This window comes from Scatophagus argus, chromosome 4 (genome assembly GCF_020382885.2).
Source record: "Scatophagus argus isolate fScaArg1 chromosome 4, fScaArg1.pri, whole genome shotgun sequence".
Lineage (NCBI taxonomy): Eukaryota > Metazoa > Chordata > Actinopteri > Scatophagidae > Scatophagus > Scatophagus argus.
This window is the reverse complement of record NC_058496.1, coordinates 14,024,835-14,048,548: the sequence shown is the minus strand read 5'-3', so window position 1 is coordinate 14,048,548 and position 23,714 is coordinate 14,024,835. Positions and strand designations below refer to the sequence as shown.

The window sequence follows — 23,714 nt, the reverse complement described above, 5'->3', positions numbered from 1 at the left end:
AAATATTATCGATAAAGCTTATTGCCCAATTTCCAACAGATTTTATACTCTTATAAAACTCTAGAATTAATTCTTCTGGTTATCTAGTACGTTAAAACATTATAAAAATAATGATAATAATACTAAGAAGGAGGAGAACGAGAACTAACTTTAAAATAACCAGCTCACTTTCTCACATCTTTTCACGCTCCTTTTTGTGTCAAGAAATTATTAAAAACTTTCATAAGTATGCTGAAGTATAAAGACGAGGATTAAGTCATACAATAGTCAAATAGTCGATGATTTGAACTAAAAATTGAACCAAAAAATAAATCTCATAAGTGTATTCAGTAACTCTTACTCAGATGGCGCCGAGCAAGTACAACACACTACAGTTAAAACGCTTCATCCTCCCGTGTAATATTTCAAATTAGCACAGGAAAGCATAAGGGAAAAAACATTTTTTTATTTTTATGAGATAACTAAATCTTTATGGAAGCCCGGTGCTTATTATACCATAACAGTAAAAAGATCTGGGGCCTCACCAAAACATAAATATAATCCTGACCAGACGGACAAACTGCAGCACAAGATGAGGAACAACCAACGATTTATCTATTTATTCATTCCATGTTTAAATTACACTTGAATATTTGTTTCCGGTTTGCTGCTGTCCGGAGTGACGGCGTCCTCGGTCAACACGGGCCCATTTGACAGTCAGTGGATCTTTAGAGGCCTCTGTCTGCCATCCCCCTTCACGGAACAGGAGCCAACCCTGAGAGACAAGCGGCCATGCTTATTGCGCAAGAGAACTGAAAGCCGCATCTTTCTTGCGGCACAGGGCCATTTAACCTCTTACCTCCTCCTGCATCTGGGACACACTCTGCCCCACACGGTCCTCACCGTGGCCTCTCTCAGAGCCGGACTCCCCCACAGGTACACCGCCGGGGTGCACACAGCGCTCAGACGAGCCAGGATGGCGAAGGGGTTAGTGGCCTCATTCCTAAACGTCAGCCCTCCTCCTGTGAGGAATCTGAGGACGATGTTAACAAAAGAGGGGCACCACAACACCAAGAAGCTTATGACAACAAAAATGATGATTCTTAATGACTCCTTCTTGCTGTCTTTCTCGGCGCTGGGTGGGTCTTTCTCGACCTGGTACCTGGCAATAACATACAGTTTAATAGTCATGACCACTTTGGTGAGCACGATGAGTTGTAAGATACCAATACTGAAAACATACACTTGTACTGATTTGGAAAGTGGCAAGAATTTTAAAACGGCCGTCTGAGCGTAGGAATGAAGCCAGCAGTAGACATTTGCAGAGATGACCACTTGCCGGCTGATTAAACGCGCGTAGGTGAATGGATGACACACAGCAAAATACCGGTCAAATTGCGCAAATAAAAATGTCATTATGTTTACCCCAAGAAGTGACGGCAAAAAATTATAAGTGCCATTTCTAGACGGATATCCCTCCTGAACGTCAAACAGGCCCAGATAAAACACTGAAATCCCAACCAGCGTGTCACAAATACTGGTGTTCAGCATGAAAATAAACCTGTTTTGCAGGCGGAGCGCTCTGGTGGAGAAAATGGCAATGCCTACAGGTGCAGCTATGAGGACAGCAGTTGTAGCGAATAAAATCTGGAAAATAAAGACGAAGTAATCCACAGGACTGTCGAAGTCCACCGAGAGGGGCACTGCTCCTGTCAGAGAGCCTGTGGTGTTGGAGAGGAGCATTGTTTCCTTAATGTGGCTTAAATTTAATGCCTTTATACAGCTGGCTGATAAACCTCCACCCATGTGACCTGCAGGGTTTTTTCCGCACGAGCCATGATGTAATGTTGTCTTTCAAAATACAGATCATTCTTATTCTTATTGTAACAGTGTGGGTGACTGATCTTAACTGTTGTGTTACTGTGTCACTGTGTTAAGACTGATATGCTCGGCTATAAGGGCCACTGTTTGTGGAAATCACTGCCATGGCCTTTCCAGGATGTCAGTGAGACATATGCGGCACTGAATAGAAATATCTAAGGGTGACATTAGACATCAAGAATTTGTTTCCAATTATTCAAATGCACCAGATGCGTGTCTTTCTTTATTGAACATAAGCACATCACTATAGCCAATAACAAATAGTATGTACTCACACAATGAATATTATCAAACATGAATTAACCTTCTCCCATCCCTCACACTTTGTACTGGATTTTTCTGTCCCATCTGGTCTGAAATTTGCAAATTTGAGTCTATACTGTCATAACTCTGGGGATTCTTGGGAAGCTAGGTTCTTCAAGGGAGTCTGTTAACACTTCACTCAAACTTTGAAATAGAGACCGGACTATTGTAACTAACGGGTTTCCTAGCTCAGGGTAAGTCTGCCTTTTAGTTGCTTTTCTGTCTCTGTTAGGTCTTCTTGAGTAGTCTCCTTCGTTCTGAATGTCAGCTTGGTCCATAACACTTGTGTTTCCTTTGCTCCCCCGAGCAGGTTGAGTAGAAGGATGAACATTATCCATATCTTCCTCAGGTAGGTTTCCAGTTTCTTTTCCAGCAGTCAAATCTCTCTCCATGGTTAGATAAGTCATTGTCTCCAGGGTCAGGTATGTCTTTTTCTTCGGGATCAGGTAAATCATAGTCTGCAGGATCAGGTAAGTTCAGTTCATAAGTCTTTACTGCAGAATCCTCAGGGAAAGCTTTGGCTACGTCTGAAGGATCATGCTCAACAGCAGTCAACTTGTCAGGTTCTGGTTCAGTCCCTTCTGGTAAGTGTTCCGTGGTTTCAGGGATAGGGTTGAAGCCTATTGTTTCCACTTTTAGGTTCCCTGGCCATCATAGTGATATTCCTCGGGGTCAGATTGGGATTCATTCCCATCAGCTCCCTCTGAACTGTTGTCTTTAGTATGTTGTCGAGTTCTTGGTCGCCTTACCGCCTTTGGTGTGTTGGTTTCACTTTCAACTGGGGTTACAGGAAGGAAACCACATGGCAGCAAGAGATCATGGTGAAGGGTTCTTTGTGGACCATCTCTTCTCTCAGGTCTCACAACATACACTGGAATGTCTCTCTCAGACTCTCTCAGAATAACATACGTGTCAGACTCCCACCTGTCCGCTAACTTGTGCTTGCCTCTAAGGCGGACGTTTCAAACTAAGACTCTGTCGCCTTCCTTCATGGTAGAGTGAATGACAACGTGTTTACCAAACCTTGCTTTGTTGCAATTTGCTGTCTTTTTAACATTCTCGGTTGCTACTCTGTAACTGTCTTCGAGTTGAGATTTCAGGTTGCGGACATATTGCGAGTGTGAACCTGGCTGGTGACTCACAGGTAAGCCGAAGGCTAGGTCAACTGGCAATCTAGACTGCCTCCCGAACATTATCTCGTAAGGGGTGAAGCCAGTTGTCTTGTTCTTAGTACAATTATAAGCGTGTACTAATGGTTTGACGTAATCCCGCCGGTGACTCGATTCTCGAGGATTCCCAACATGTCAAGCAGAGTCCTGCTGAACCGTTCTCCAGGATTCCCTCTCGGATGGTAAGGGGTGGTTCGTATCCTTTGGGTGAGCTCGATGAGCTCACACGGTTCTTTTATTGTCCAGGACTCAAAGGGTCACAGTGGAGTCTTTCAGGAATACCATAGTGGACGAAGAAGTGGTCTCATAAGCTCTTGACCACTGTCCTGGCTTTCTGGTTCGGGGTGGGGACAGCCACTCCATATTTTGTAAAACGTTCGGTAATGACCAGAATGTCTTTGCTGTTACTGGATTCTGGCTCTACATTGAGGAAATCCATGCACACAAGTTCGAGCACCTGAGTGGTCTTGTAGCCACGATGTTGATGAGGGATGCAGCTTTCTCTGGAATGGTCTTGCGTCGTATGCAGTGGTTGCAGGATTTGATCTTAGTGTGTGCCCATGTGACTCATGTTTGTGAGTCCTGAGATTTCCATAGCAGTTTCTTGGTGATTGGGTGCGTCATAATCTTTCCTTTCACCCTGACGTTTGGCCTATCAGTCCTTTGGGATGAGCCAGATAAACTAGACTAAGCGAGGAATGACTTGATTGTCTTGGTCTCCCTTATCTTTATGGCAGTTGTAACGGAGGGTGATTTTGTTCTCACAAATGGCTGTTTTGTCCTCTAATCTTATTTTTGGTTATTAAAAAGTAATGAGAAGAGATCCTTATAATTCATCCAGATGTGTTTATGATGAGATCGTTTCAATCATCGAAAACATCCAACACATAGACCTTGAATTGTATCATAACAACAACAGCTTGTATTTTCTTTTACTTTCTTTTACGTTTCCAAACAAGTTGAGCATTGATTACTTGTGAAACTATTTTAACACGTTATTGCAGTAAGGCACTGCCGTGTTTGTCCTCCCGGAAGTCACTGAATCATTTAATCTGCCCTTTTACCCCCCAATTGGTGAGGAAAGTTTGCGCGTTTTTCAGCCACTAGAGGGAGCAGGAGGCCAATGTTTTCACTACAGGGCCAAAGACTTGTCTCAACTGTGCCAATACATGCGTTCATCATCTGTAAAAGGTTACTTATGTTTTTTGTGATAAATTGAACCAACGGTATGATAAATGTTTCATAAAGTCAAAGGGCTCTACATTACAAATTTTAAGAATTAGAGGACAGACAACCTTTACAAGAGTTTTAAAAAGCATACATTAAACAATAAACCGTAAGAAGAAAAGGATTTAGTAAATTTAGCAAAGACAGCTTAATGATATTTGTGTTGGAATAACAGAGTAGATTATTACACATGCTGAAAGGCCTGTTCTGAGGCTGCTGACCCAGAGGGAGGCTGTCCCACACCTTCAAAATTATATCATCATTTTACTTCAAATATTTCTTCAACTCCTAATTTTGTATAAAGGCTACTGTGAGTTATTTAGATTAGATTAGATTAGATTAGATTAGATTAGATTAGATTAGATTAGATTAGATTAGATTCAACTTTATTGTCATTACACATGTACAAGTACAATGCAACGAAACACAGTTTGGCATCTAACCAGAAGTGCAATAAGCAGTAAGTGCCAGGTATACAGTAATTTACCCTATGTACAGGGTATGTACAGGTGTCTATGTTACAGATATACTATAAACATGATATACAGATTGTTGTCATAATATACAGGGTTTCTAAGTACTATGAACATACTATACAGATGGATATGTGCTTTAATGTGCATCCAGTGTAGGCGGAAACTATAACACAATTTACAAATGATATTTACAGATGTTAAATTAAGCTATAAATCACTAGTGCAATGGACAATATAGTGTATACAGCGATAGGCAGTAGCCTAACTATATTAACAGTGAGGTAGAGGAACTAGTGCAACACTCAGTACATAGTACTCAGTTAGGATAGGGTGGTGTAGTGGAGTGTGGTGTAGGGTGAGGGTGTTAGTGGGGGGGCTGAGTTCAGTCAGGAGACAGCCCTGGGGAAGAAGCTGTTGCTCAGCCTGCTGGTCCTGGCCTTGAGGCTCCTGAAGCGCCTGCCAGACGGCAAGAGTGCAAATAGACCACGAGCAGGGTGGGAGGAGTCCTTGAGGATGCTGCGAGCTCGACGCAGACAGCGTTTCCTCTCGATGTCTTCAAGGGCTGGAAGTGGAGTCCCTGTGATGCGCTGGGCGGTTTTCACCACTCGCAGTAGCGCCTTGCGGTCTGCAACCGAGCAGTTCCCATACCATACTGTGACACAGCTGGTCAGGATACTTTCAATTGCACAGCGGTAAAAGTTCACCAGGATGGCTGAAGACAGATGGTGTTTCTTCAGTGTCCTCAGGAAAAAGAGGCGCTGGTGAGCCTTCTTCACAAGGCTGGAGGTGTTGGTGATCCAGGTCAGGTCCTCTGAGATGTAGGTCCCCAGGAACTTGAAGCTGGAGACACGTTCAACCGTCATCCCATTGATGTGTATGGGGGCATGCGTGCCTCCTCTCTCCCTCCTGAAGTCCACAATGAGCTCCTTTGTCTTGCTGGTGTTAAGGAACAGGTTATTGTCTGCACACCACGTGGCCAGGTGCTGTACCTCCTCCCTGTAGGCTGTCTCATCGTCGTTGCTGATGAGGCTAATAACTGTGGTGTCATCAGCAAATTTGATGATGGAATTGGATCCATGTGCAGGCCTACAGTCATGGGTGAAGAGGGAGTAGAGGAATGGGCTCAGCACACAGCCCTGTGGTACGCCTGTTTTGAGTGTGATGGTGGAGGAACAGATGTTGCCTGACCTAACATGCATTTTCCTTTACTTGAGTTTTTATACTTCTGCCACTTTCTGCTTTCACTCCACTACCTCCCAGAAGGATATGTTGTACTTTTTACTCCACTACACTTATCTGACCAACTTAGTCACTGATATTTTCAGAACCCTTAAAAAAAATAAATCTGTAGAATAATTGAGAAAATATTCAGCTGATGAATCCATAATGAAAATAATCCTTATTTAAGTATTTCGAAATGAGCTCCACCTCAACCAACTCTACTCAGCCAAATCCAGATTTTACATTAAGGCACAACAATCTGGTGATATCATATACTGTGTAATAGTGTAACAGTCACAGGGGACATCTTACTGCATTGCGTATGAATTGTTTCTTTTAATATTTTTAAGCACATTATCCTGATGACACAGTTTTAAGAACATTTTCACTGCAGGAGTTTTATTTGTAGCAGACTACTGTACTGTGGTACTTTTAAGCAACTGATCAGAATACTCACTGATCCTCGTTAAAAACAAACAAACAACAAAACATTCATTACTTTATGTGGAAAGAAAGTGAATTGATTCTGAGCTCCATTAGAACAACAGGGTTAAATATTATCGATAAAGCTTATTGCCCAATTTCCAACAGATTTTATACTCTTATAAAACTCTAGAATTAATTCTTCTGGTTATCTAGGACGTTAAAACATTATAAGAATAATGATAATGATAATAAGAAGAAAGAGAACAACAAGAACTAACTTTAAAATAACCAGCTCACTTCGTATGATTTAATAATCATTCATCTTTTCACGCTCCTTTTTGTCAACAAATTATTAAAAACTTTCATAAGTTTACTGAAGTATAAAGACTAGGATTAAGTCACACACGGTCAAATAGTCGATGATTTGAACTAAAAATTGAACCAAAAAGTAAACCTCATACAAAGTGTAGTCAGTAACTCTTACTCAGATGGCGCCGAGCAAGCACAACACACTACAGTTAAAACGCTTCATCCTCCCGTGTAATATTTCAAATTAGCACAGGAAAGCATAAGGGAAAAAAACATTTTGTTATTTTTATGAGATAACTAAATCTTTATGGAAGCCCGGTGCTTATTATACCATAACAGTAAAAAGATCTGGGGCCTCACCAAATCATAAAGATAATCCTGGCCAGACGGACAAACTGCAGCACAAGATGAGGAACAACCAACGATTTATCTATTTATTCATTCCATGTTTAAATTACACTTGAATATTTGTTTCTGGTTTGCTGCTGTCCGGAGTGACGGCGTCCTCGGTCAACACGGGCCCATTTGACAGTCAGTGGATCTTTAGAGGCCTCTGTCTGCCATCCCCCTTCACGGAACAGGAGCCAACCCTGAGAGACAAGCGGCCATGCTTATTGCGCAAGAGAACTGAAAGCCGCATCTTTCTTGCGGCACAGGGCCATTTAACCTCTTACCTCCTCCTGCATCTGGGACACACTCTGCCCCACACGGTCCTCACCGTGGCCTCTCTCAGAGCCGGACTCCCCCACAGGTACACCGCCGGGGTGCACACAGCGCTCAGACGAGCCAGGATGGCGAAGGGGTTAGTGGCCTCATTCCTAAACGTCAGCCCTCCTCCTGTGAGGAATCTGAGGACGATGTTAACAAAAGAGGGGCACCACAACACCAAGAAGCTTATGACAACAAAAATGATGATTCTTAATGACTCCTTCTTGCTGTCTTTCTCGGCGCTGGGAGGGTCTCTCTCGACCTGGTACCTGGCAATAACATACAGTTTAATAGTCATGACCACTTTGGTGAGCACGATGAGTTGTAAGAACACGATGCTGAACACGTACAGCTGTATCGATTTGGAAAGTGGTATCAAATTCCTGGCGATCAAATGAGCAAAATTATAAAGCCAGCAGTAGATGTTGATGCAAATCACAAACTGTCTTGTTATGAAGCGGCTGTAGATGAATGGATGGCAAACAGCAAAATACCGGTCAAATTGCGCAAATAAAAACGTCATTATGTTTATCCCAAGAAGCGACGGCAAAACATAATAAGTGCCGTTTCTAGACGGATATCCCTCCTGGACGTCAAACAGACCCAGATAAAACACTGAAAACCCAACCAGCGTGTCACAAATACTGGTGTTCAGCATGAAAATAAACCTGTTTTGCAGGCGGAGCGCTCTGGTGGCCGAGATGCCAATAACTACTGTTCCGGCTATGAGGACAGCAGCTGTGGCGAATAAAATCTGGAAAATAAAGACGAAGTAATCCACAGGACTGTCGAAGTCCACCGAGAGGGGCACTGCTCCTGTCTGAGAGCCTGTGGTGTTGGAGAGGAGCATTGTTTCCTTAATGTGGCTTAAATTTAATGCCTTTATACAGCTGGCTGATAAACCTCCACCCATGTGACCTGCAGGGTTTTTTCCGCACGAGCCATGATGTAATGTTGTCTTTCAAAATACAGATCATTCTTATTCTTATTGTAACAGTGTGGGTGACTGATCTTAACTGTTGTGTTACTGTGTCACTGTGTTAAGACTGATATGCTCGGCTATAAGGGCCACTGTTTGTGGAAATCACTGCCATGGCCTTTCCAGGATGTCAGTGAGACATATGCGACATTGAATAGAAATATCTAAGGGTGACATTAGACATCAAGAAATTGTTTCCAATTATTCAAATGCACCAGATGCGTATCTTTCTTTATTGAACATAAGCACATCACTATAGCTAATAACAAATAGTATGTACTCACACAATGAATATTATCAAACATGAATTAACCTTCTCCCATCCCTCACACTTTATACTGGATTTTTCTGTCCCATCTGGTCTGAAATTTGCAAATTTGAGCCTATACTGTCATAACTCTGGGGATTCTTGGGAAGCTAGGTTCTTCAAGGGAGTCTGTTAACACTTCACTCAAACTTTGAAATAGAGACCGGACTATCGTAACTAACGGGTTTCCTAGCTCAGGGTAAGTCTGCCTTTTAGTTGCTTTTCTGTCTCTGTTAGGTCTTCTTGAGTAGTCTCCTTCGTTCTGAATGTCAGCTTGGTCCATAACACTTGTGTTTCCTTTGCTCTCCCGAGCAGGTTGAGTAGAAGGATGAATTTTATCCATATCTTCCTCAGGTAGGTTTCCAGTTTCTTTTCCAGCAGTCAAGTCTTTCTCTCCATGGTTAGATAAGTCATTGTCTCCAGGGTCAGGTATGTCTTTTTCTTCGGGATCAGGTAAATCATAGTCTGCAGGATCAGGTAAGTTCAGTTCATAAGTCTTTACTGCAGAATCCTCAGGGAAAGCTTTGGCTACGTCTGAAGGATCATGCTCAACAGCAGTCAACTTGTCAGGTTCTGGTTCAATCCCTTCTGGTAAGTGTTCCGTGGTTTCAGGGATAGGGTTGAAGCCTATTGTTTCCACTTTTAGGTTCCCTGGCCATCATAGTGATATTCATTGGGGTCAGATTGGGATTCATTCCCATCAGCTCCCTCTGAACTGTCGTCTTTAGTATGTTGTCGAGTTCTTGGTCGCCTTACCACCTTTGGTGTGTTGGTTTCACTTTCAACTGGGGTTACAGGAAGGAAACCACATGGCAGCAAGAGATCATAGTGAAGGGTTCTTTGTGGACCACCTCTTGTCTCAGGTCTCACAACATACACTGGAATGTCTCTCTCAGACTCTCTCAGAATAACATACATGTCAGACTCCCACCTGTCCGCTAACTTGTGCTTGCCTCTAAGGCGGACGTTTCGAACTAAGACTCTGTCGCCTTCCTTCATGGTAGAGTGAACAACAACGTGTTTACCAAACCTTGCTTTGTTGCAATTTGCTGTCTTTTTAACATTCTCGGTTGCTACTCTGTAACTGTCTTCGAGTTGAGATTTCAGGTTGCGGACATATTGCGAGTGTGAACCTGGCTGGTGACTCACAGGTAAGCCGAAGGCTAGGTCAACTGGCAATCTAGACTGCCGCCCGAACATTATCTCGTAAGGGGTGAAGCCAGTTGTCTTGTTCTTAGTACAATTATAAGCGTGTACTAATGGTTTGACATAATCCCGCCGGTGACTCTTTCTCTGATTCTCGAGGATTCCCAACATGTCAAGCAGAGTCCTGTTGAACCGTTCTCCAGGATTCCCTCACCGGATGGTAAGGGATGGTTCTTATCTTTTGGGTGAGCTCAATGAGCTCACACGGTTCTTTTATTGTCCAGGACTCAAAGGGTCACAGTGGAGTCTTTCAGGAATACCATAGTGGACGAAGAAGTGGTCTCATAAGCTCTTTTACGTTTCCAAACAAGTTGAGCATGGATTACTTGTGAAACTATTTTAACACGTTATTGCAGTAAGTCACTGTCGCGTTTGTCCTCCCGGAAGTCACTGAATCATTTAATCTGCCCTTTTACCCCTCAATTGCTGACAAAAGTTTGTGCGTTTTTCAGCCACTAGAGGGAGCAGGAGGCCAATGTTTTCACTACAGGGCCAAAGACTTGTCTCCACTGTGCCAATACATGCATTCACAATCTGTAAAATGTTGCTTATGTTTTTTGTGATAAATTGAACCAACGGTATGATAAATGTTTCATAAAGTCAAAGGGCTCTACATTACAAATTTTAAGAATTAGAGGACAGACAACTTTTACAAGAGTTTTAAAAAGCATACATTAAACAATAAACCGTAAGAAGAAAAGGATTTAGTAAATTTAGCAAAGACGGCTTAATGATATTTGTGTTGGAATAACAGAGTAGATTATTACACATGCTGAAAGGCCTGTTCTGAGGCTGCTGACCCAGAGGGAGGCTGTCCCACACCTTCAAAATTATATCATTTTACTTCAAATATTTCTTCAACTCCTAATTTTGTATAAAGGCTACTGTGAGTTATTTAGATTAGATTAGGTTAGATTAGATTAGATTAGATTACATTAGATTAGATTAGATTAGATTAGATTAGATTAGATTCAACTTTATTGTCATTACACATGTACAAGTACAATGCAACGAAACACAGTTTGGCATCTAACCAGAAGTGCAATAAGTAGTAAGTGCCAGGTATACAGTAATTTACCCTATGTACAGGGTATGTACAGGTGTCTATGTTACAGATATACTATAAAAACGATATACAGATTGTTGTCATAATATACAGGGTTTCTAAGTACTATGAAGGACAAACTGCAGCACAAGATCAGGAGCAATCAACTTGGCAGTAGAACGATTTATCTATTTATGCATTTCATGTTTAAATTACACTTGAATATTTGTTTCTGGTTTGCTGCTGTCCGGAGTGACGGCGTCCTCGGTCAACACGGGCCCATTTGACAGTCAGTGGATCTTTAGAGGCCTCTGTCTGCCATCCCCCTTCACGGAACAGGAGCCAACCCTGAGAGACAAGCGGCCATGCTTATTGCGCAAGAGAACTGAAAGCCGCATCTTTCTTGCGGCACAGGGCCATTTAACCTCTTACCTCCTCCTGCATCTGGGACACACTCTGCCCCACACGGTCCTCACCGTGGCCTCTCTCAGAGCCGGACTCCCCCACAGGTACACCGCCGGGGTGCACACAGCGCTCAGACGAGCCAGGATGGCGAAGGGGTTAGTGGCCTCATTCCTAAACGTCAGCCCTCCTCCTGTGAGGAATCTGAGGACGATATTAACAAAAGAGGGGCACCACAACACCAAGAAGCTTATGACAACAAAAATGATGATTCTTAATGACTCCTTCTTGCTGTCTTTCTCGGCGCTGGGAGGGTCTCTCTCGACCTGGTACCTGGCAATAACATACAGTTTAATAGTCATGACCACTTTGGTGAGCACGATGAGTTGTAAGATACCAATACTGAAAACGTACAGTTGTACTGATTTGGAAAGTGGCAAAAATTTTAAAACGATCGACTGAGAGTAGACATGAAGCCAGCAGTAGACATTTGCAGAGATGACCACTTGCCGGCTGATTAAACGCGCGTAGATGAATGGATGACACACAGCAAAATACCGGTCAAATTGCGCAAATAAAAATGTCATTATGTTTACCCCAAGAAGTGACGGCAAAAAATTATAAGTGCCATTTCTAGACGGATATCCCTCCTGAACGTCAAACAGGCCCAGATAAAACACTGAAATCCCAACCAGCGTGTCACAAATACTGGTGTTCAGCATGAAAATAAACCTGTTTTGCAGACGGAGCGCTCTGGTGGAGAAAATGGCAATGCCTACAGGTGCAGCTATGAGGACAGCAGTTGTAGCGAATAAAATCTGGAAAATAAAGACGAAGTAATCCACAGGACTGTCGAAGTCCACCGAGAGGGGCACTGCTCCTGTCAGAGAGCCTGTGGTGTTGGAGAGGAGCATTGTTTCCTTAATGTGGCTTAAATTTAATGCCTTTATACAGTTGACTGATAAACCTCCACCCATGTGACCTGCAGGGTTTTTTCCCTACGACCCATGATGTAATGTTGTCCTAATCTTCCCTTTCAACCTGACGTTTGGCCTATCAGTCCTTCGGGATGAGCCAGATAAACTAGACTAAGCAAGAAATGACTTGACTCTACGTGACTGTCTTGGTCTCCCTTATTTTTATGGCAGTTGTAACGGAGGGTGATTTTGTTCTCACAAATGGCTGTTTTGTCCTCTAATCTTATTTTTGGTTATTAAAATGTAGTGAGAAGAGATCCTTATAATTCATCCAGATGTGTTTATGATGAGATCGTTTCAATCATAGAAAACATCCAACACATAGACCTTGAACTGTATCATAACAACAGCTTGTATTTTCTTTTACTTTCTTTTACGTTTCCAAACAAGTTGAGCATTGATTACTTGTGAAATTATTTTAACACGTTATTGCAGTAAGGCACTGCCGTGTTTGTCCTCTCGGAAGTCACTGAATCATTTAATCTGCCCTTTTACCCCCCAATTGCTGACGAAAGTTTGCGCGTTTTTCAGCCACTAGAGGGAGCAGGAGGCCAATGTTTTCACTACAGGGCCAAAGACTTGTCTCCACTGTGCCAATACATGCATTCACAATCTGTAAAAGGTTGCTTATGTTTTCATTTTCAGCCAAGTTTACACTTAATACATGTAGTGTAGTCAATCTTAATGTATGACACACATGTTGTGACGTAGAAATAAGTGATGGAATGCAGCAAAGTACATTTTCTAAGTACTGTGCTTGTATTTGTGCTTTACTTGAGTATTTCCATTTCGTACAACTTTGTATTTCTACTCCACCTCATATCAGAGGCAGATATTGTATTTCTACTTCATTTGTCTGTCAGCTTTAATTACCACTTACTTTTCATATTTCTCGCATTGAACCAACGGTATGATAAATGTTTCATAAAGTCAAAGGGCTCTACATTACACATTTTAAGAATTAGAGGACAGACAACCTTTAGTTTTAAGTTTTAAAAAGCATACATTAAACAATAAACTGTAAGAAGAAAAGGATTTAGTAAATTTAGCAAAGACGGCTTAATGATACTTGTGTTGTAATAACAGAGTAGATTATCACACATGCTGAAAGGCCTGTTCTGAGGCTGCTGACCCAGAGGGAGGCTGTCCCACACCTTCAAAATTATATCATCATTTTACTTCAAATATTTCTTCAACTCCTAATTTTGTATAAAGGCTACTGTGAGTTGTGATGAAAGTGTGACATTTAAATTGACCAAATGTTTCGATGTTTGCTTTAGTCATTGGTGTAAAGCAAATAAGTGCAAGTACCGAATTGGAGGTATTTTTCCTTTACTTGAGTTTTTATGCTTCTGCCACTTTCTGCTTTCACTCCACTACCTCCCAGAAGGATATGCTGTACTTTTTACTCCACTACACTTATCTGACCAATTTAGTCACTGATATTTTCAGAACCCTTAAAAAAATAAATCTGTAGAATAATTGAGAAAATATTCAGCTGATGAATCCATAATGAAAATAATCCTTATTTTCATTCGTATACAAAGTATTTCGAAATGAGCTCCACCTCAACCAACTCTACTCAGCCAAATCCAGATTTTACATTAAGGCACAACAATCTGGTGATATCATATACTGTATAATAGTGTAACAGTCACAGGGGACATCTTACTGCATTGCGTATGAATTGTTTCTTTTAATATTTTTAAGCACATTATCCTGATGACACAGTTTTAAGAACATTTTCACTGTAGGAGTTTTATTTGTAGCAGACTACTGTACTGTGGTACTTTCAAGCAACTGATCTGAATTATTATTGATCCTCGTTAAAAACAAACAAACAACAAAACATTCATTACTTTATGTGGAAAGAAAGTGAATTGATTCTGAGCTCCATTAGAACAACAGGATTAAATATTATCGATAAAGCTTATTGCCCAATTTCCAACAGATTTTATACTCTTATAAAGCTCTAGAATTAATTCTTCTGGTTATCTAGTTCGATTTATCTATTTATTCATTCCATGTTTAAATTACACTTGAATATTTGTTTCTGGTTTGCTGCTGTCCGGAGTGACGGCGTCCTCGGTCAACACGGGCCCATTTGACAGTCAGTGGATCTTTAGAGGCCTCTGTCTGCCATCCCCCTTCACGGAACAGGAGCCAACCCTGAGAGACAAGCGGCCATGCTTATTGCGCAAGAGAACTGAAAGCCGCATCTTTCTTGCGGCACAGGGCCATTTAACCTCTTACCTCCTCCTGCATCTGGGACACACTCTGCCCCACACGGTCCTCACCGTGGCCTCTCTCAGAGCCGGACTCCCCCACAGGTACACCGCCGGGGTGCACACAGCGCTCAGACGAGCCAGGATGGCGAAGGGGTTAGTGGCCTCATTCCTAAACGTCAGCCCTCCTCCTGTGAGGAATCTGAGGACGATGTTAACAAAAGAGGGGCACCACAACACCAAGAAGCTTATGACAACAAAAATGATGATTCTTAATGACTCCTTCTTGCTGTCTTTCTCGGCGCTGGGAGGGTCTCTCTCGACCTGGTACCTGGCAATAACATACAGTTTAATAGTCATGACCACTTTGGTGAGCACGATGAGTTGTAAGATGACAATACTGAAAACATACACTTGTACTGATTTGGAAAGTGGCAATAATTTCAAAACGATCGTCTGAGCGTAGACATGAAGCCAGCAGTAGACATTTGCAGAGATGACCACTTGCCGGCTGATTAAACGCGCGTAGATGAATGGATGACACACAGCAAAATACCGGTCAAATTGCGCAAATAAAAATGTCATTATGTTTACCCCAAGAAGTGACGGCAAAACATAATAAGTGTCATTTCTAGGCGGATATCCCTCCTGAACGTCAAACAGGCCCAGATAAAACACTGAAATCCCAACCAGCGTGTCACAAATACTGGTGTTCAGCATGAAAATAAACCTGTTTTGCAGGCGGAGCGCTCTGGTGGAGAAAATGGCAATGCCTACAGGTGCAGCTATGAGGACAGCAGTTGTAGCGAATAAAATCTGGAAAATAAAGACGAAGTAATCCACAGGACTGTCGAAGTCCACCGAGAGGGGCACTGCTCCTGTCAGAGAGCCTGTGGTGTTGGAGAGGAGCATTGTTTCAGTAATGCGCAGTGGCTTAAATTTAATGCCTTTATACAGCTGGCTGATAAACCTCCACCCATGTGACCTGTAGGGTTTTTTCCGCACGAGCCATGATGTAATGTTGTCTTTCAAAATACAGATCATTCTTATTCTTATTGTAACAGTGTGGGTGACTGATCTTAACTGTTGTGTTACTGTGTCACTGTGTTAAGACTGATATGCTCGGCTATAAGGGCCACTGTTTGTGGAAATCACTGCCATGGCCTTTCCAGGATGTCAGTGAGACATATGCGGCGTTGAATAGAAATATCTAAGGGTGACATTAGACATCAAGAATTTGTTTCCAATTATTCAAATGCACCAGATGCGTGTCTTTCTTTATTGAACATAAGCACATCACTATAGCCAATAACAAATAGTATGTACTCACACAATGAATATTATCAAACATGAATTAACCTTCTCCCATCCCTCACACTTTATACTGGATTTTTTTGTCCCATCTGGTCTGAAATTTGCAGTGTGACATCTTGATTAACAGCAGAAGTCTTGACTCACCACAAGATGATGGCTTTTGTCGCCCAGAGGAGCTGAATGAAAGAATGTGTTCACTTCCAGATACCATCTGCACACAGCACTTTTTATTGGTTTGAACAACACGGTTGCTGAAGATTTTGTTCCTTGAAGACTGAAGATTTTACTTTTTGAATTTCATGGCCTAAAATAAATCTGTACAGGAGGCCTGAGTCATCATCAAATTTGGCTGAGTCACAGTTTGTGTGAGCTCTCAGACAGACAGACAGACAGACAGACAGACAGACAGACAGACAGAGGAGCTCTTTGTTACTGTGAACTCTTCCAAATGATCCTGCCCTTCTTATCAGTCCTATAGAAAACGTGTTTCATAAATTATTACATTATTATTAATCCTGTGCACATAAATACACAAATACTTGTGATCAGCATAAAAGTGAACTTTAGCGTGAAAAATAAATATTAAATAGTCTGTCTGGACCGTCAAAGGCAACACAATGTAGTACTAACGTTTTAAAATTATTGTTTTTTGGTCGTGCAGACATCAGATTTTTCATGATGTTTGGGGAAGGGAGGAGATAATGAGCCCGTAGACTAATGATAGATAATGTCCCATCGCTCATTCCCTGTGTGATCAATTAGATCTGGATTTTCTTTTCTTTATTTCTTTTTTAAAAAAAATATGAAATGAAATAAATCTCTTTTATTTCATTCCAGCACTAATGAGATAAATGATGTTATATGGTTACACTTCAGTCTCCTAACACCACAACTATCATGATCCACCTTGAGAAAATACGGAACTGGCCAAGGTCCTGAAAACTGCGACTATCATCATCACCATCATCATCATCATCATCATCATCATCATCATCAGAGCTACGACTGAACTGGAATTTAAACATGTTTACGCGGTTTCATATAAAACGTCTACAATTTATAACGTGTCATTCATCTGTTGTTGTTTTTCTTTTTACTTCAACAAGAATAGTCACATTAACCTTAAACTTAACTTCACAAGTCTTCCTGCACAAAAATCTGAATTAAAATGTCATCCACAGCTTCAAATAAAAGATGTAGGATGGGCAGGGCGTCAGAGGCTCCCGTTACCTGCAATGTTAGCAGATGAAGACTTTTCCAGAAAATGAAAATACGCAATCCATATTTTAAGTTCAAGATAAGCAACATATGCAGTTGTTAATGGAAAAAAAGGTTATTTTACTTTATTCTGTTTTTGACAAGTATGACAGGTGTGCAAACCAGTGCATCGCTTCAAATTTAATGTCAGGATTACTCATCTCTGCTACAAAGTGGATCGTCCTCGAAATATGTGGCAGCGGTACAAACAACAACAACAACAATTACACCCTGCCAGCTGCCCTCAGCTAATCTCAAACACAGTCCATATTTCACCTTTGATATCACACCTTCCCACACGCACCAGCTGCCCAGTACGGTTTGTTCGAGTTCTTTCCGTGTAATCTGAACATTATGATCGATGATGCTGATACTGCCTGCTATATTTTGTTTTTCAGTCCATCAATGTTAAAGCCAATTCTGAAAAAGACAGGAAGAGAAAAAGAGAGTTAGGCCTAAAGCAACTACGTTGTATTTCTCATTGTCACACACGAAATTGGACCCAAAATACTGTAAATAAATAGATACATACATGCATATAGGAGGAAAACAACATTTGACAGCATAGAAAACACCTGTACAGTGACATTTTCAAACACGCCAACCCACTCTCACCTTGCCTTCCTCCAGGGGCAGACCCTCCGCCACACTGTCCTCCACACGGCCCCCCGCAGCGCCGGGCTCCCCCACACGTACAGCACCGGCGTGACCAGCGCGTTCAGGCGTGCCATGATGGCGAACAGGTTAGTGGCTTCATTCCTAAACCTCAGACCTTTCCTGGTCAACTGTCTGACTATTATATTGACAAATGATGGGCACCACAGAGCCAAGAAGCAAATAACCACGAACACAATAATGCGCAGTGACTCCTTTTTGTTGTCTCTCTCAGCACTTGGCGCCTCTCTCACCAGATGATTCCTGGCTATGATGTATAATTTAACTGTCATCAGCACTTTAATGAGGACTATAATCTGCAGAGTCATTACACCGAACGCGTTTATTTGCGCCGCCTTTGTGATAGGCACCATGTTCTGCACTGTGAGGATGGTATATGTGTAAATCCAGCAAAACGCACAGACCCCGATGACAAAAGACCTTGTTATGTAGCGGTTGTAAAAGAACGGGTGGCACACGGCGAAGTACCGGTCAAACTGAGCGAAGAGGAAAGTTAATACATTGACTCCTAGAAATGAGGGTAAAATGTAGTACGTCCCGTTGCGCGAGGGATACCCCTCTTGGACGTCGAAGAGGCCGAGATAGTAGACCGAGAAGCCGGTCAGAGTGTCGCTGATACTCGTGTTCAGCATGAATATGAAACGGTTCTGGCCTCGCAGAGACCTGGTGGAGGAGATCCCGATCACCACCGAGCCGGCGACGAGCACGGCGCTTGTGGCAAACAGGATGTGGAAGATGAAGATGAGGAAGTCCTCTGGAGTGTCGAAATCCACAGACAGAGGGACGGTGGCGTTGAGGAGCATCCTGGAGCTCCTCCAGAACGCGAGCGTTCATTGTATTTATGGATGAATGGTGCCGCTTGTCAGGATTTAAGCAAACCTCCTGATCTCCAGAGGGCAGAAGTTGTAGCATAAACAACTTAACAGGTGGAACTGACGCATGCCGGACGCATAGAAAGACTAAATGAGACCTAAACAGAAGAAGTCCCAATGGTGATCAAAAGTCACTGGTTTGTGAGTCCTGAGGTTTCCATAGCAGTTTCTTGGTGATTGGGTGCGGCCTAATCTTTCCTTTCACCCTGACGTTTGGCCTATCAGTCCTTCGGGATGAGCCAGATAAACTAGACTAAGCGAGGAATGACTTGATTGTCTTGGTCTCCCTTATTTTTATGACAGTTGTAACGGAGGGTGATTTTGTTCTCACAAATGGCTGTTTTGTCCTCTAATCTTATTTTTGGTTATTAAAATGTAGTGAGAAGAGATCCTTATAATTCATCCAGATGTGTTTATGATGAGATCGTTTCAATCATAGAAAACATCCAACACATAGACCTTGAATTGTATCATAACAACAACAGCTTGTATTTTCTTTTACTTTCTTTTAAGTTTCCAAACAAGTTGAGCATTGATTACTTGTGAAACTATTTTAACACGTTATTGCAGTAAGTCACTGCCGCGTTTGTCCTCTCGGAAGTCACTGAATCATTTAATCTGCCCTTTTACCCCCCAATTGGTGACGAAAGTTTGCGCGTTTTTCAGCCACTAGAGGGAGCAGGAGGCCAATGTTTTCACTACAGGGCCAAAGACTTGTCTCCACTGTGCCAATACATGCATTCACAATCTGTAAAAGGTTGCTTATGTTTTCATTTTCAGCCAAGTTTACACTTAATACATGTAGTGTAGTCAATCGTAATGTATGACACACATGTTGTGAAGTAGAAATAAGTGATGGAATGCAGCAAAGTACATTTTCTCAAGTACTGTGCTTGTATTTGTGCTTTACTTGAGTATTTCTATTTCGTACAACTTTGTATTTCTACTCCACCTCATATCAGAGGCAGATATTGTATTTCCACTTCATTTCTCTGTCAACTTTAATTACTACTTATTTTTCATATTTCCCGCATCTTTCTTTTCCATGAAAACGTGTTTTCAAACGTGCTGACTTTGAATGTTTGTGATAAATTGAACCAACGGTATAATTTGCATAGCTGATAGTAAAGTACTGATAAAAGTCACAAAAGTCAATCTTTTTAATGATGCAATATGCAGACATTATGAAATGTGTGTTAAGATGTTTGAAAAGGGCCCTGATTTTCACTGCCTGCCTGTCAATGAGAGTTTATGCTACCGTTAGACAAGAGGAAGCTAAGCTTCCTCTTATCAACAATTATAGCAAAAACAGTTCAGTGTCGTCCATTTGTGACCAGCACATTAAACTAAACCTTGTGTTTGGAACCCAAACTTTGGAACCTGCTGCTCAAAATCATTTAAAGCATATTACAGATTATAGATGGAGCCAACGGTATGATAAATGTTTCACAAAGTCGAAGGGCTCTACATTACAAATTTTAAGAATTAGAGGACAGACAACCTTTAGTTTTAAGTTTTAAAAAGCATACATTAAACAATAAACCGTAAGAAGAGAAGGATTTAGTAAATTTAGCAAAGACGGCTTAATGATATTTGTGTTGTAATAAGAGAGTAGATTATCACACATGCTGAAAGGCCTGTTCTGAGGCTGCTGACCCAGAGGGAGGCTGTCCCACACCTTCAAAATTATATCATCATTTTACTTCAAATATTTCTTCAACTCCTAATTTTGTATAAAGGTTACTGTGAGTTGTGATGAAAGTGTGACATTTAAATCGACCAAATGCACAGAGGTAATGACATAAACACCATTTGGTCACGTTGTAGAATCATACATGTTAACGCAGTTATTTTAATAAGTTATTGACCTCTGTGTGTTGTTGTCAGGGGCTTGTTGACTTGTTGTCCATGGGAATTACCCAGGTGTACGTCTGCCTGCAAACTTGACTTCCTAGATAAATCAGAGCAGACGTAAACCCCCTCAGATGCTTTGCTGTGCAATGAAGACGTGCAACACAAAGACACACAGAAGTTGCAGACACGTTTTCTCCGCACCGATGAGTAACAGCAGCCAGCGTTTGTCTTTTTTGCTTCCGCTCACCAGTTTTGGTAATGTGCTGATTCTTCTCTTCAGTATTTTCCTGGCTACAGCCATCATTTTCCTCAACGTGTCTGTGTCTCTGTCCATTCTGCTGAACCAGGCGCTGCGCAGCGAGAACCGCTTCATGTACATGCTGAGCACCTGCCTCAGTGACATCTGCACCGGCGTGTCTTATTATTATGTGGGCGTGCTCGATGTGAAGGATGCTTTCGACTCCCCTACGAGAACCTTTCACATCGTACCCACATTTCTCGGGCTGTCTTACATGGCCATTCTGGCCGCGCAGGCGGACAGGTACCACGCAGTGGTGGAACCTTTTAAATATTCGCAGCGCATGACCCGAAACAGGACCATGATGGTCATCGTTTTATACTGGGTCTACGCTTTCTTCATGGTGGGTGTGCACAACATGGTCACAGTAGGGGTAGCCAAAAAGATCACGAGCATTGGGACGTTTGTGGGGAACATATTCATGGTGATTATAATGATAGGGCTGAATATTAGACTGTTCATCATTGCCAGGTTCCAGCTGGAGAGGGAGCCCCCGTCTGAGGAGAGAGACAGCAAGCGCGCATCGGTGCATCTCATACTGGTGGTGGCTGCGTTTTTCTTAGGGACGTGGCTTCCTATTTTCTGTTATGTTATGATCTGCAACTTCACTGGTTCACCCTGTTTCACCTTTAAAAATGAAGGCACTGACCCTACTCGCATTTTGCCCCGAATTAATGCTTCTCTGACCCCCATCCTGTACATCAGAGGGTGCGCTGCGCTCAGAGCGACGCTGCTCACCAAGGTGTGGAGAGGGTGCTGCAAAAGGAGGTGAGAGGCTGATGCTGCTTGAGGGGTCTGCACGTGCACGTGTTACCAAAGATGACTTGCATGATATTTAAATTCAGGTTTCTAAGAATTCACACAATTATACGAACCCAGAATCACTTAACAGATCTTGGTATTTATTTTTGAATTATTTGTGTTTGCGTGATCCCAGAACGACACTTAAGACCTAAATATGGGTCATACAGACAATATTCTGAGTGGCCCTCCACAGGTCTACCACTTTTCACGATTTGTCTTTGCTCAGTATGCACGTTTGTTTTGGCTGATATGCTTTCACGTATTCTTTTTTTTGTTGGATCTTGCTGGGAATTCTTTATCTTGCTGCCTTTTGCATGCCAAAGGGCAAATCTCCTAAGTGTTGAGTTGCTTTCGCAATAAGAAGGAATAGATTAATTTTGAAACTGGACTTTTCTCTCTCTCTCTCTCTTTGTAAGGCGGCATCCTGGACGACTTGCCCCGAAAGACACACAGTTCCTGCGTAAATAACCTAAGGACTGAAAGGATGGATTTCTAAGTGCACGTTGTTTGAAACCAGTGCCAACAAAAGCAAACTAATCAAGGCTTTTTTCCCCCATTTTTTTTCCATATGGATGCACGCCAGCTTTTGAATTCTGAGGACAAGCTCAGACTTTTATTTTCTAGGAAAACGTTGGAAACATTTCACCTTGTACTCAGAGCTTCTAACGACTCTTTTTTTTTTTTTACACCTTTGTAATTTCCACTATTGTTCTCAACATGCCTTTCGGGTCTTTGCTCATCGTTTAGTCTAAATGTTCCACAAATAAAGGATGGAAATAAAAGAAATGAAGACTTAGTCTATTTGTTATGTTTTGCACTCCTAAATAAAAATTAAAGATTGTCAATAACTAAAACTGAACTGTGCCAACTTTGTGTAATACTTTAAGGCATGATGATGTTTTTGTCACCATATTTATTAGGCTATTAGAGTCTCTCGAAAATCCTTAACCGAAACAAATGTGAAAAATGTCACGACTAAACGTGTCGACTTATTGTTTGTTCTGCTAAGCCTTTAACATCTTTCAGCAGTATTGTCTTCCTTGCACATTACCTAAGCAGATTTCTATAGTAGCCTAAATGGTAGCCCACACAGACCCACGTTATTAAATGTGGGTCTGCTTCAACTTAAACATATAAGCACAGCTGCTGCGTTAAACATTTGCGTTAACGTAAGCTGAATACATAGTCCAAAGTCTTCTTTTTCGTGAATCCAATTGTATTAACCAAACTTTGGAAAACGTGTTCAATAACCTTAAGGGATAGGGTTGAGTCAATAGTGTGACCATTGACATTTAAATTCCTTTCACATTTTCTCAGTCTGAAGAGTCGGCTTGTCATTTCACACATTTTTTCTTTTCCCTCTTCAAAGTAAGCTGGGAGGCGTGGGGGTGTAGAGACTGAATTTAATACAAATCTTTTTCATCATTGTGAAAAATCCCACCATGGCTTATTTTCAAATGTATTAAAGACATACTGCGCGTTTTTTGTATTTGGTTGAAACTACAAAAAAGAAGAACGTCAGCGGGGTTGTAACTCTCACAAAATGCATGCTGGGAAGTATATATAGTCTGCTAATATAATAAAGTAGAACTCATTTTAATGAGTTGTGAAATGGTCTGAAAATAGACAGTAGAAGGCTTAGCTTGCGCAGAAGAAACTTGTATATATACGGTAAACTGATGAGAGGAGATTAGTCGACTCTACTTAATTTCTGTGTGACTCTGATACTGATACCCACAGAAACACACCCAGTGCGTCTTGATTATGCAACTCAGTGCGCCGTTTGCCCGCAGAGGACGC

At 41.8% G+C, this 23,714-nt stretch overlaps 5 protein-coding genes across 8 annotated transcripts; 1 reads left to right on the top strand and 4 right to left on the bottom strand.

Moving 5' to 3' along the window:
* Nucleotides 1-7,308: 7,308 nt before the first annotated feature.
* Nucleotides 7,309-8,549, bottom strand: LOC124057662 (kappa-type opioid receptor-like). Its single transcript, XM_046386131.1, has 2 exons — nucleotides 7,666-8,549; nucleotides 7,309-7,581 (listed from the first exon to the last, which is right to left on the bottom strand). The coding sequence occupies exons 1-2, from the start codon at nucleotides 8,547-8,549 to the stop codon at nucleotides 7,524-7,526; spliced, it is 942 nt and encodes a 313-aa protein (XP_046242087.1). The 3' UTR covers nucleotides 7,309-7,523.
* Nucleotides 8,550-11,264: 2,715 nt separating this feature from the next.
* Nucleotides 11,265-12,572, bottom strand: LOC124057805. Of its 2 annotated transcripts, XM_046386369.1 has the most exons (3): nucleotides 12,235-12,324; nucleotides 11,669-11,971; nucleotides 11,265-11,584 (listed from the first exon to the last, which is right to left on the bottom strand). In XM_046386369.1, the coding sequence occupies exons 1-3, from the start codon at nucleotides 12,267-12,269 to the stop codon at nucleotides 11,527-11,529; spliced, it is 396 nt and encodes a 131-aa protein (XP_046242325.1). In that variant the 5' UTR covers nucleotides 12,270-12,324; the 3' UTR covers nucleotides 11,265-11,526. The 2 variants fall into 2 exon arrangements, with proteins under 2 accessions (XP_046242325.1, XP_046242324.1); XM_046386368.1 differs by having other exon boundaries at nucleotides 11,669-12,572.
* Nucleotides 12,573-14,584: 2,012 nt separating this feature from the next.
* LOC124057797 (G-protein coupled receptor 183-like) lies at nucleotides 14,585-15,772 on the bottom strand. Of its 3 annotated transcripts, none has more exons than XM_046386357.1 (3): nucleotides 15,571-15,771; nucleotides 14,869-15,171; nucleotides 14,598-14,784 (listed from the first exon to the last, which is right to left on the bottom strand). In XM_046386357.1, the coding sequence occupies exons 1-3, from the start codon at nucleotides 15,750-15,752 to the stop codon at nucleotides 14,727-14,729; spliced, it is 543 nt and encodes a 180-aa protein (XP_046242313.1). In that variant the 5' UTR covers nucleotides 15,753-15,771; the 3' UTR covers nucleotides 14,598-14,726. The 3 variants fall into 3 exon arrangements, with proteins under 3 accessions (XP_046242311.1, XP_046242313.1, XP_046242314.1); XM_046386358.1 differs by having other exon boundaries at nucleotides 14,600-14,784; nucleotides 14,869-15,042; nucleotides 15,571-15,769; XM_046386355.1 differs by having other exon boundaries at nucleotides 14,585-14,784; nucleotides 14,869-15,772.
* Nucleotides 15,773-17,190: 1,418 nt separating this feature from the next.
* Nucleotides 17,191-19,287, bottom strand: LOC124057822 (G-protein coupled receptor 15-like). The gene is made up of 2 exons (XM_046386390.1): nucleotides 18,027-19,287; nucleotides 17,191-17,831 (listed from the first exon to the last, which is right to left on the bottom strand). The coding sequence occupies exons 1-2, from the start codon at nucleotides 18,887-18,889 to the stop codon at nucleotides 17,792-17,794; spliced, it is 903 nt and encodes a 300-aa protein (XP_046242346.1). The 5' UTR covers nucleotides 18,890-19,287; the 3' UTR covers nucleotides 17,191-17,791.
* Nucleotides 19,288-20,710: 1,423 nt separating this feature from the next.
* On the top strand, nucleotides 20,711-22,453 carry LOC124057833 (beta-2 adrenergic receptor-like). Its single transcript, XM_046386397.1, has 2 exons — nucleotides 20,711-21,878; nucleotides 22,331-22,453. Exons 1-2 carry the CDS (start codon nucleotides 20,944-20,946, stop codon nucleotides 22,380-22,382), a joined length of 987 nt encoding a protein of 328 aa, XP_046242353.1. The 5' UTR covers nucleotides 20,711-20,943; the 3' UTR covers nucleotides 22,383-22,453.
* The last annotated feature ends 1,261 nt before the right edge of the window (nucleotides 22,454-23,714 follow it).